This window comes from Oryzias latipes, chromosome 17, assembly GCF_002234675.1.
Source record: "Oryzias latipes chromosome 17, ASM223467v1".
Classification (NCBI taxonomy): domain Eukaryota; kingdom Metazoa; phylum Chordata; class Actinopteri; order Beloniformes; family Adrianichthyidae; genus Oryzias; species Oryzias latipes.
In genome coordinates, this window is record NC_019875.2 from 5,236,325 (window position 1) to 5,248,281 (window position 11,957).

At 42.8% G+C, this 11,957-nt stretch overlaps 1 protein-coding gene across 1 annotated transcript in view; it reads right to left on the reverse strand.

Annotated features, from left to right (window-relative positions):
• penk (proenkephalin) overlaps positions 1–6,080 on the reverse strand; it is a 38,550-nt gene extending 32,470 nt beyond the window's left edge. The window contains exons 1-2 of the mRNA XM_011486095.3: positions 5,926–6,080; positions 5,712–5,852 (exon numbers count right to left, since the gene is read on the reverse strand). Of these exons, the coding sequence (XP_011484397.1) occupies positions 5,712–5,849 (138 nt within the window). The 5' untranslated portion in view covers positions 5,850–5,852; positions 5,926–6,080. The remainder of the gene's footprint in view (positions 1–5,711; positions 5,853–5,925) is intronic.
• Between the last annotated feature and the right edge of the window lie 5,877 nt (positions 6,081–11,957).

Consider the following 11,957-nt stretch of genomic DNA (forward strand, 5'->3'; position numbering starts at 1 on the left):
AGCAGGCTCCAGGACCTGCGTTAACCGCGCTCAAGGACCTGCGTTTAGCAGGCACCAGGACCTGCGTTAAGCGCGCTCAAGGACTTGCGTTTAGTGCGCTCAAGGACCTGCGTTAAGCGCGCTAAAGGACCTGCGTTTAGCACGCTCAAGGACCTTCGTTGAGCGCGCTCAAGGACATGCGTTTAGTGCGCTCAAGGACCTGCGTTTTCGTGCGTTCAAGGACCTGTGTTTGGCGCGCTCAAGGACCTGTGTTTAGCGCGTTCAAGGACCTGCGTTTAGCACGTTCAAGGACTTGCGTTTAGCGCGTTCAAGGACCTGCGTTTAGCGCGCTCAAGTACATGCGTTTAGTGCGCTCAAGGCCCTGCGTTTAGCACGCTTAAAGACCTGCGTTTAGTGCGTTCAAAGACCTGCGTTTAGCACGCTCAAGGACCTGCGTTGAGCGCGCTCAAGGACCTGTGTTTAGCAAGTTCATGGACCTGCGTTTAGTGCATTCAAGAACCTGCGTTTAGCAGGCTCCAGGACCTGCGTTTACCGCGTTCAAAAACCTGCGTTTAGCGCGTTCAAGAACTTGCGTTGTTCGTACGTTCAAGGACCTGTGTTTAGCACGTTCAAGGACCTGTGTTTGGCGTGCTCAAGGACTTGCGTTTAGCGCGTTCAAGGACCTGAGTTTAGCGCGTTCAAGAACCTGCGTTTAACGCGTTCAAGGACCTGCGTTTAGCGCGTTCAAGAACCTGCGTTTAGCGCGTTCAAGGACCTGCGTTTAGCGCGTTCAAGGACCTGCGTTTAGCGCGTTCAAGAACCTGCGTTTAGCGCGTTCAAGAACCTGCGTTTAGCGCGTTCAAGAACCTGCGTTTAGCGCGTTCAAGGACCTGCGTTTAGCGCGGTCAATAACCTGCGTTTAGTGCGTTCAAGAACCTGCGTTTAGCGCGTTCAAAGACCTGCGTTTAGCGCGCTCCAGGACCTGCGTTTAGCTCGTTCAAGGACCTACGTTTAGCGCGCTCCAGGACCTGCGTTTAGCGCGTTCAAGAACCTGCGTTTAGTGCGTTCAAGAACCTGTGTTTAGCGCGTTCAAGGACCTGCGTTTAGCGCGCTCCAGGACCTGCGTTTAGCGCGTTTAAGAACCTGCGTTTAGTGCGTTCAAGAACCTGTGTTTAGCGCGTTCAAGGACCTGCGTTTAGCGCGCTCCAGGACCTGCGTTTAGCGCGTTCAAAACCTGCGTTTAGCGCGTTCAAGAACCTGCGTTTTCGTACGTTCAAGGACCTGTGTTTAGCGCGTTCAAGGACCTGTGTTTGGCGTGCTCAAGGACTTGCGTTTAGCGCGTTCAAGGACCTGAGTTTAGCGCGTTCAAGAACCTGCGTTTAACGCGTTCAAGGACCTGTGTTTGGCGCGTTCAAGAACCTGCGTTTAGCGCGTTCAAGCACCTGCGTTTAGCGCGTTCAAGAACCTGCGTTTAGCGCGTTCAAGAACCTGCGTTTAGCGCGTTCAAGAACCTGCGTTTAGCGCGTTCAAGGACCTGCGTTTAGCGCGTTCAATAACCTGCGTTTAGTGCGTTCAAGAACCTGCGTTTAGCGCGTTCAAGGACCTGCGTTTAGCGCGCTCCAGGACCTGCGTTTAGCGCGTTCAAGAACCTGCGTTTAGTGCGTTCAAGAACCTGTGTTTAGCGCGTTCAAGAACCTACGTTTAGCGCGCTCCAGGACCTGCGTTTAGCGCGTTCAAGAACCAGCGTTTAGTGCGTTCAAGAACCTGTGTTTAGCGCGTTCAAGGACCAGCGTTTAGCGCGCTCCAGGACCTGCGTTTAGCGCGTTTAAGAACCTGCGTTTAGTGCGTTCAAGAACCTGTGTTTAGCGCGTTCAAGGACCTGCGTTTAGCGCGCTCCAGGACCTGCGTTTAGCGCGTTCAAAACCTGCGTTTAGCGCGTTCAAGAACCTGCGTTTTCGTACGTTCAAGGACCTGTGTTTAGCGCGTTCAAGGACCTGTGTTTGGTGTGCTCAAGGACTTGCGTTTAGCGCGTTCAAGGACCTGAGTTTAGCGCGTTCAAGAACCTGCGTTTAACGCGTTCAAGGACCTGTGTTTGGCGCGTTCAAGAACCTGCGTTTAGCGCGTTCAAGCACCTGCGTTTAGCGCGTTCAAGAACCTGCGTTTAGCGCGTTCAAGAACCTGCGTTTAGCGCGTTCAAGAACCTGCGTTTAGCGCGTTCAAGGACCTGCGTTTAGCGCGTTCAATAACCTGCGTTTAGTGCGTTCAAGAACCTGCGTTTAGCGCGTTCAAGGACCTGCGTTTAGCGCGCTCCAGGACCTGCGTTTAGCGCGTTCAAGAACCTGCGTTTAGTGCGTTCAAGAACCTGTGTTTAGCGCGTTCAAGGACCTGCGTTTAGCGCGCTCCAGGACCTGCGTTTAGCGCGCTCAAGAACCTGCAACGAATACACCCATTGTTTTTAAAAATACACATGCACAAAAATGCAACAATTTGGTTACGCACGCAGTTAACAGATTAGCAAGTAAAAAATGTCTCCAAACCTACTCAAATGTGAGCTTAATCAAGTACAGGAGGTTTTGGTAAAGAATAGACAAATGTCCTCAGTTTGACAACCTTGATAAGATAGAATTAATGAAGTTGTTTAATCCATGACTGTTAAAATCTACAGTGCTACAAAGAGGTTTTGCCACGTCACGCTGTTACCATAAGAGATGGTCACAAAGAGAGCACAAACCAAACAGTCAAAGTCTATACAGCTCTGAATCTGGACCAAAGATGTGAACCAACAGTTGAATATGTCCAGAGTCAATCTTTTTTTTCTGCTCAGCTTCCCTAAAATCTTCATCAGGGGTTTGTAACATAAAGCTGAAGCCTTACAGCCGTAAATGTCTCAATGTGTCTACAGTCAATCTGTCAGTTTTGCACCTTCTGTTATGTTGGTCCTTGTTACCGAACAATGTATTGAGGCTGTGACTAACATTAATTGTGCTGTCAGCACTTCTTTTTTTCATCATTTGATTGGATTAGCCATGACAGATTTAGCAGCGTCTGCTTTGGCTTTGGATCTATTCAAGGTTTCTTATCTTTATACTTCATCAATATCAAGGCTGCAGAAAAAAGTTGACTTTTGACTTTGGTCAAGTTTTAAAAAAAATCTTCAGGATAAAATGTAAAGATTTTTTCTGGTGTTTTTTCATTTAAATTTGGATTTAAATCTTCAACCATTTTAAAGCCTGTCAGAGTAAGTCTGTGTTTTTCTTTAAAATGTTCAATAAATCTAACAGAAAGCCTTTCTGTCACAGCTTTTACTTACTTCCAAAAAACGCTGCATTTGTTTTTTTTTTTAACTTATGAAATGATCAGGTTAACATAATTTGAATAAATTAGTTATTAGTTTAAAATTTTCCTGGTTATTCTTTCTTTCAATCGTTTTTATAAGACCCCCGTTAGCCGCTGTCAGACTCTGTCTTTTCTCCCCCATGGAACTCCCAGCCTCTCATATTGAAATTCAGATATGTTCTTTCTTTTTTTTTAAACAATATTTGGATTTATCTATTCAAATACTTGAGATTGTGTCCAGTAAAGTCTTCTAAAAAGCTGAATAATTTTCTTAACTTTAATAATGACTTAAAAGCTACATTTTTTGTAAATTTCACGTCATTTTTTAAAGACAAAAATGTGAAAGTGCTGTCACAGAGTGAGCAGAAAGTGAGAGGATGTTCCAGAACAGGGATGGTTTATCTGAACAGATGAACTCAAAAACATCTGAACTAACGTTGAATATTGATGCAATGTCATGAAATATTTTTTTACAGTAAGCGCTTCAGTTTTTAAGACATTGGAAAGTTTTTGAAAATAGGAACAAAATACTTACATTCACATATAGACAGATTTTGGACAAACATTTGTCTTTTTCTTTTAAACTTTTTTGGCTTCATAGTAAAGGTTTCCTGTTCATCATGTATCTGTCAAATAAAATAAAATAAAAATTCTTCTGTCTTTTTGATAAAAAAAGGGAAATTTTAACAAACAAATTAACTTTTCTTTTGAAGCTAAGTATCTTAATTTACTACAAATGTATAATCGTAAATTGTTTTTTTTACGTTTCAAAGTGCTGTAAAAAGCCTAAAGGAATTCATTAAATTATATTTTATCACAGTTATTAATAATTGTTGATTTCACTTCTAAGTCAACATAATCTTATTTTTCTCTTTTGGGTTTAATCAAGTTTTTTATTTCACATAAAATGTTTGGAATGTCAGTGAGTCTGAGATGTGAGGGAGAGTAGACAGCCCATAATAATAACATCTAATGACCCAGAACATGAACATTGTTTGGAGAAATTACATCAGAGGAGAGGGTGGGGGGTGGGGGTGGGGGTGGTGCCCCCTGCTGGCTGAGTCTTTTACGCAATTCTCTCATCTTCCTGAGCCGACAGTTCCACAGAAATACAGAGTCCCAGAGGACAGCATTATCATCATCATCCTCATCATGAAGAAGATTTTGTTCGTAAAAACTGTGAATGTGTTTTTTTAAGATGATCTTGTGGATCAATAACTGCTGATGTGATGTCAGAGACTCAGAAAAATAATTTCCGCAGTTAGAAAAATGTCTGTCTGTTCCTGATTTAATTAAACCCCTGCCACACGCCACCCCCTATCCCATTATCACACTCATCCTTTCAATTTGTGAATCCATATAACCCCAGAGGTGGGAGTATAATAACCGTAAATGTGCCCCCCTCCCTCCCGGGCGCTGCTGTCAGAACAACCTGCTGCTGAGTCCATATGTGTCACCGCGCCTCCTGATTGCAGCCGGGAGAGGCTCCCTCTGATTGGACAGGTGGGCTTTTTGCTGAGCTTTCAGGCTGCGGGCTGATGAGGACAGGATTAATGAAGAGGAAAATTGAATTGAAGATGAATCACACCTGGGGGGCCCCAGAGAGCGGCAGCGTCTGACATGAAGGAAAGCTGATGGAGTGACACTTTTTACTTGAATTGATACCAAAGCGACATTTAAAAGCTATTCTGCCTTTAGGACGTCAAGTCTGAGATTATTTTAAAACAACCCCCACGCCCACCCCCTGCGTAAAATGAGAGCTGCCTGAAAATTTAAGGAGGATCACCTGTTTTGGATTGATCGATGCGTCAAACAAACAGCCTTCACTCTGATGATGAAGCCCCAAAAAGGAGAGCATGCTCGTGCGTGAGGATGTTTGTCTTTTATAGTTAGTTTTTCTGTTTTTAGGCGGTTCTCTTACTTAGGTTTTGTTCCATGGTTTTGGTTTGTGTTCCTGCGCTTCGCACGCGCCCAGCTAATTCCACCTCAGGCTAAGAGTTTGGGTTTCAGTTTGTCCTCAGACCTCCTCATCTTCACCCGTTATTCTGGTTGAACTCGTCATGTTTAAATTTTATATTTCAGTTTTGTTATGTTTACGTCTATCCAAATATTTCCGATTGTCTATTTGGGTTCTCCACAACTTTAAAACCACAAGATCCATAGAACCTCGTGTCTGTCGGGATCCACTCTGGATCCATAGCAGCACCTGTGGCTGCAGAAGCAGTTCTGCGCTCCCCTCACTCTGAGGGGGCATCTGGGGGGGATCAGAGGGTCACATCAGAAGGAACAGGAATAAGAATAAGTGAAGCAAAGGAAGATGAGAATTTCTCCACTCGGTCTTCATCAGAACTGAAGATGTTCAAAGTTTGGTGTGCGTGCGTAACGGTAGGAGTTACCAGAGCTGAGGACGCAGGCGGCTGCCGCTGCAGACGGACCACGCAGAGCGCGCACTCCTTCCCGCAGTCTGCCCCGATCATCGGTGGCGCGCACAGAGCCAGCATCCACAGGTAAAGGCTCCGCGCGTGGAGAGCCATGGCCTTTAGGACACACGAGAGCAAAGTCACGATAAGGGGGTCGCCGCGGCTGACGCCCCCCCGTACGCGCACTCACCTCTATTCTGATAATGCTCTCCGTCTAAACTTTGGCTCGTGGGATCCGCTGAAAGCGCGCGTGCCCGGCACCTGGATCTCACAGAGTCACGCGGAACCGCTCTTGAGTGGCACAAAGAGTAGCGCGAGCACAGCCAGTAGAGCTGCACGCGGAGCTTTCCGCGCCTTTTTAAATATCTCTCTCCAGCTGACGTCAAAGCCAATGTACCCCCCCCACCACCATCGCCACACCACACCACCCACACCAGCGCTGTCATGTCACGAGCCGCCCGCGCGCCTCAGGAAGAATACCTTCAAGCAGAACCGGCGTCACTTTGGCGTCTAAATCTGCCTGAAGTCAAACTGCAGGACAATTTCATGACATTTGAAGGTTTTTGCGGATTCAAACATCCACAACCAAACCCGCCAAAGCGTTTAAAAGCTTTTTATCATGTAAGAGGTGAGTTTCAACTTCATCTCTGCTCCTCCATCCAGTGCGTCCAGAGTTCCACATCTTCACCTTTCCATTCTGAGGTTACCGTTCTAAAAATACCGAATGTCAGCACCTGAGGTTCTTACCAGGGAAAATATCCTGTTTTATTTCTGAACTACCAGAAACAGCAGGTCTGTTTAAACTCTCCTTGGAAAAATAAAACGATCAAAGCAATGGTGACCAGACAAGTGATCCCTCTGAAGAGGTCCAAATCTATCCAAAAAGTCCACTGATTCATCTCTTCTTTCTTTACAGAGGAAACACCAGACCTTTTTTCCTTAAAGGACACAAAATAACCCAAATTATTTAAAAACTATCAGTCAATGAAAGTGAATCCTCCCTGAAGCAGTGCCCTCCACCCCTTTGATTCATGGGATCTGCTTAGTGGCTTTAGGGGGTTGTGGCTGTTCTCACAAATGTCCAACTGTGAGGGTGTGAAGAAGCATCCTTTCATTTTTAAACAGCAAAATCTCTTTTTTTAAATCAGGATTGCTGCAGAAAACGAAAATTATTTTGTACTCTTCAGCGTAGAAAGACTGACTTCAGTCCATTTATTCTGATTAGTGATCGCAGATCTTTAGTTTGGTAGGAGTTTAAAACTATGATTGCAAAAAGCCCTGTAAATTATTATTATTATTATCTGACAGTGTACAGCTCCACATCCACCCATCAATCTGCTGAATGTCCTTTGGGGTCACGGGGTTGTTGGAGCCTATCCCAGCCATCGTCGGGTGAAGGCAGGGCTCACCCTGGATGGTTTGCCGGTCCATCACAGGGCGGCGCAGAGAAACAGCCACACTAGGGGGACAATCTAGAGACACCAATTAACCTATGAAGCGTATTTTTGGACTGAGGGAGGAAGCCAGAAAAAACCTCCATATGCACAGGGAGAACATGCAAGTCCCACACAGACAGAACCCAGCTGGAACTTGAACTGGGGCCTTCTCAAGTGCTAGCCACTACACCACTGTGCAGCCCCGTAGATTCAAATAAGATGACAGTTACTCAAAAAGATGATATTTTATGCCCAAGCATATTTTCCCATACCTTTACTTCCTTTTTATCTGTTCTCTGAGTGATTCTGTCTTTGTCAGTATTGACTGGTCATCAGTTCCTCCAGCATTAGAACTCGTGGCTGCAGCTCAGTCTTTCTCGTCATAGTCGTGATGTTGGACATGTTGCCTTAAATTCTAGACACTGGAGTAAAGACAGGGTCTAAGTAATCTGCTGATTCCAGTCAAAACTGAAACGTTTGGTAGGGGGTAAGGGCAAAGGGTAGGGGGTACCTCACTAAATGCTGTGGTGAGGTTTGCAGCCTGGAGGCTCTCAACCACAGCTCCAGCTGTGAGGCTTTGGTCTTCTTGGTTCTGCAGCCGGAAAAAAGGTTAAATGACAGCATAGAGGTGGAGACAGGTGGAGGGACGAGCTTCCTATGAACTGCCTGTTGAAGGGATCTCCCTCAGAGATAGGATTTGAGGCTCTGTTATCTGGGAGAAGCATGTTGTGGCCGTTTGGAGGAGCCAGTTGAGGTGGTTAAGACATCTGGAAGTAAGGTCACCCCAAAATCTCTGGTACTGTTTTAAAGGCATTTCCATTTTAGAAGAGCCTCTATAGCAGATCTTGGAGAGATTTATTCTTGGCTGGCCTAAATTTGGCTAATTATTATCCCAGAAGAGCTGGCAGAAGTGGAAAAGAGGATTCAGTTTCAGGGGCATTGGTATTTGGGCCCGATATTTTAAAACTTTTAATCTGGATCAAAGTGATCTGGATTACCAAATACCTGGAGCTGAATGCGCGGTTCAAGGAATTTGATCAGATCAAAGATTTGATCCAAAGTTTGGATTTTATCCCTTGTGCTATCCTAGGCACTTTAACGTTGGGAGTTGGGTCATCTAGACCCACTAGACAGTGCTCTGAACCTTTTTTCTTCAATGATTTGTGATCTTCACTGGTGTCCATGGATTACATGAAATCTTTCCACCTTTATCCACCTTTGTCATGGTAGGGAGAACACGTCAATGTAAGGGTGGAGTCATCTAAGATAGCACAAAAGTTAATGAAGAAACGATTGGATTACCAAATACTCCAATCCTCTGGAAAAAAATCAAATTTTGGATCAGGGTATAATCCTGGAAATATAATTTTCTAGGATTGTGCTCAGAATACCAGACTTTGGAGTCTGTGTGTTTTTCTGGTTCTGTACAGACTGCTGTGGCTCCTCGATGTTCAGTTCTGCCTTCCTCCTCCTGGAGGGCTGCACAGCTGATTTCACCTGTGTGGTTTTTTTTTTAAACTTTTTATTTTACGTTTTACACTTTTAAAATACAAAAAAATAAGAAACCACAATCAAGTAAAGAAATAAAATAAGTTCTGAGAACGATGAATATTGCTTCCATTTCCTCCATTGGAGTTGAAAATTTTCAGCTTTCAACCGTGAGTGAAATGTCATTTTTTTCATGGAACAGATCTCCTCCATAATGTCTGTTCATTGATCCAGTAGTGGTTCACTTTTAAGACAATTTCTTGTTATGGTTTTTTTGCAGGCCATAATCATGACTTTAAAAAGATACTTTTTAAAGATATTTTTTGTTTTTGTCACCCCTTTTAGATCTTCACACTGTCTTATATACTGAGCCAAAGGCTCAATAAATAAAGCAAAAAGAGATGGGCTCAAACAGCATCCCTGTTTCGTTCCTCTAAATAGTTCAAAGCCATCTGCTAAATTCCCATTGATTTTAATTCTACCCACTGGCTTATGGTACAGAGCTTGTATACACATGATACATGTATTGTTGAAGCCCATTCTCCTCAGGACTGCAAAGAGGAAGTCCCAGCAGACCCTGTCGAAGGCCTTCTCAGCATCTAGGCTTGCTGGGATGTTGAGTTTATTGACCTTGTTTATTACATGGATGGTTACGTTGTATGTTATCTTGTGTCTGTGTTCCCTTTATAAAACCAGTCTGGTCCTCGTCGATCAGTTCAGGGAGGAATTGTACAAGTATTTTACTGATTATTGATGTAAATAGTTTATAATCAACATTCAAATTGAAAGAAGTCGATAGCTCTCACAGTACTCCTTAATTTTTCCTTCTTTTGGTAGAACTGAGATGATTGCTTCTTTCCATTATGGGGGGGTTCTGGCTTTTTTGAGTGTCCAATTGAAGGATTCTAATAATATAGGAGCGAGTTTCTCTTTGAATATCTTGTACCATTTATTTGGATAACCATCACCCCCAGGGTTTTTATTACTTTTCGGTTTCCCTATAGCTTTGTCCAGTTCTTCTCTGGTAATAGGTGAGGTTAAAGTTTTATTTTGAATGGTTCCAATAGATGGCAGATCTAAGTTGGCCAGAAAGTCTGTGAATTACTTTTCATTTACTGGTTCAGATTGGCTATACAGAGTTTTATAGTAATCAAGAAATGCTTTTTGAATTTTTAGGTTCATAATGTATTACATTGGTGTATGGGTCTCGGATTTTGTGAATTCGATTTCTCATCTTCTGTGATCTTAGGTGCTTTGCAAGTATTTTTGTTGCCTTGGGGCCTGATTCATAAAAGGTTTGCTTTGTGAATCTTAATTTCTTTTCAATTTCTTCTACTGTTAAATCTGACAATTTATTTTTAATCTCTTTAATATTTTTAGTCAGCTCTTCCCTTCCGTTCCAATGTTGTTGCTTCTCGAGGCTCTAGTCTAATTTAGTTTGTGTTAAACTTATTTTTTTTAAATTGGGACATCCTAGATACAATGTTCCCTCTCATAACAGCTTTAACAGTCTCCCAAATTATTGTTGGTTCTATTGGTCATCCTTATTGATCAAAATACACTCCTTAGTTTCTTTTTTGATTTCTTGCACTACATTTTCATTATCAAGGATGCCAATATTCATTTTCCACAATGTTGTTCTTTGTTGGTCATCCAGATGTATATTTAGGTATATGAGATTCTGGTCAGATATATCCACTGTTCCTATATTGCAGTTCAAGACTCTGTATCCGTCTGTGTTATTCACTAGGAAAAAATCAATTCTTGAGTAGTGAGTGTTATCCTTCTCTGATGGATGTAGGTCCCTCCACACATCACACAGTTTGGTTTCTTTTGTGAAAATGTTCAGATCTCTTGATTTAATGCTCTTATTCTTCTTAAGGTTTGTTGTATCCTTTGAATTGTCTAGAATTGTGTTCCAATCTCCTCCACAAATCAAAATTCCTTCACTCAGAGTAGTAACTTTGTCAAATAATAATTTAAAGAATTTCTGATTCCCTTCTGGGGGGGTGTCAAGGTCCTGACTTTTTCCTTAAAGAGAAGAACCACACAGGAGATGAGAACTTTTGCTAGACTTCTGCAGAAGGAGAATTGGTCTGTCACAGTGCGAACGGTCACAGAGTAGTTCTGCCTTCCTTGTGCATGGAGCCTCTTTTTATTGAGAACTGAAGGTTGCAGACATGAACGTGGGTCATTTAATCAGGAACATCATGTATATAATCATGTATAATCAGAAGTTTTCTGGTCATTGTTTTCTTACTGAAAGAACTGAGACATCGTAGAGATGTCATAGATATCATCGTAGAGATCGTATTATGGTGATCATAGCGTGTAAGCAAATGATAATTACACAACTCTAACAGGGGGCGTAACATTGACTGGTGTAACCAGGGTATTGTTGATCTTTCCTTTAACAATGACATATCTCCCATCTTTGTCACTATCCTATTAAACTTTTTCAAAGTTGACTGTTCTTGATATTAACGTGAGTACACCTCTCCTTCTGCTGTTTTTGTAGGAGCTGAAAAAACAGTTTTCATACCGAAATTTACCAAATTTTTCATGCTCATTTTTTGGCAGCTTCTTGCATGAAGACCACCTGTGCTTTTTCCTTTTTCAGTTTTGTTAGCACTCTGCTTCTTTTTACTGGGTTGCCAAGAACGTTCACATTTATTGAGACTATTCTATAGTTACCCAGTCCACTTATTTATTTTTCAAATAATATTTGTGAACCCCACAAAAGAACAAAAACGAGTAAAAAAAACATTGTAAACATTGTAAAGAACACACAAACAGTTTTAGTACCAATGGGTAGGAATATGAAAGATCATAAAATACTTTTTTCTTTGGGTTTATTTGATTCTATTAAAGACATTTTGATAAGAATGACGGTATCGCGATTTAGCTGCAGCTTTAGTTGTTTTCTGAAAAGTCCCGCCCCTTCAACTGTCTCCACAAATCATTCTTGGAGGCTTAATCATACATCATGTCTGACCAATCAGAAGTGGTTAAAGTCTTTACTTCCTTGTCCCGATTTAGCTCGTAAAGTCTCTCAGTTCCAACAAAAATGCAAGCTAAAGCTTTAGCGGTGTAGCTTTCCACAGAATCCGCTGTCAGACCGTGGAACAAGTGATCAAAACAATGAAGCTCAGAGAAGCGATCTCTGGCGTTTTTCGCACTATATCTCCCAAGATGCATTGGGTTAAAGTGACAGCGTCTCTTTTTGTTCTTCTTCAGCCCTACCGTGGTGCAGCGGTAGGGCTGTCGACTCATGATCATAAGATTGCAGGTTCGATTC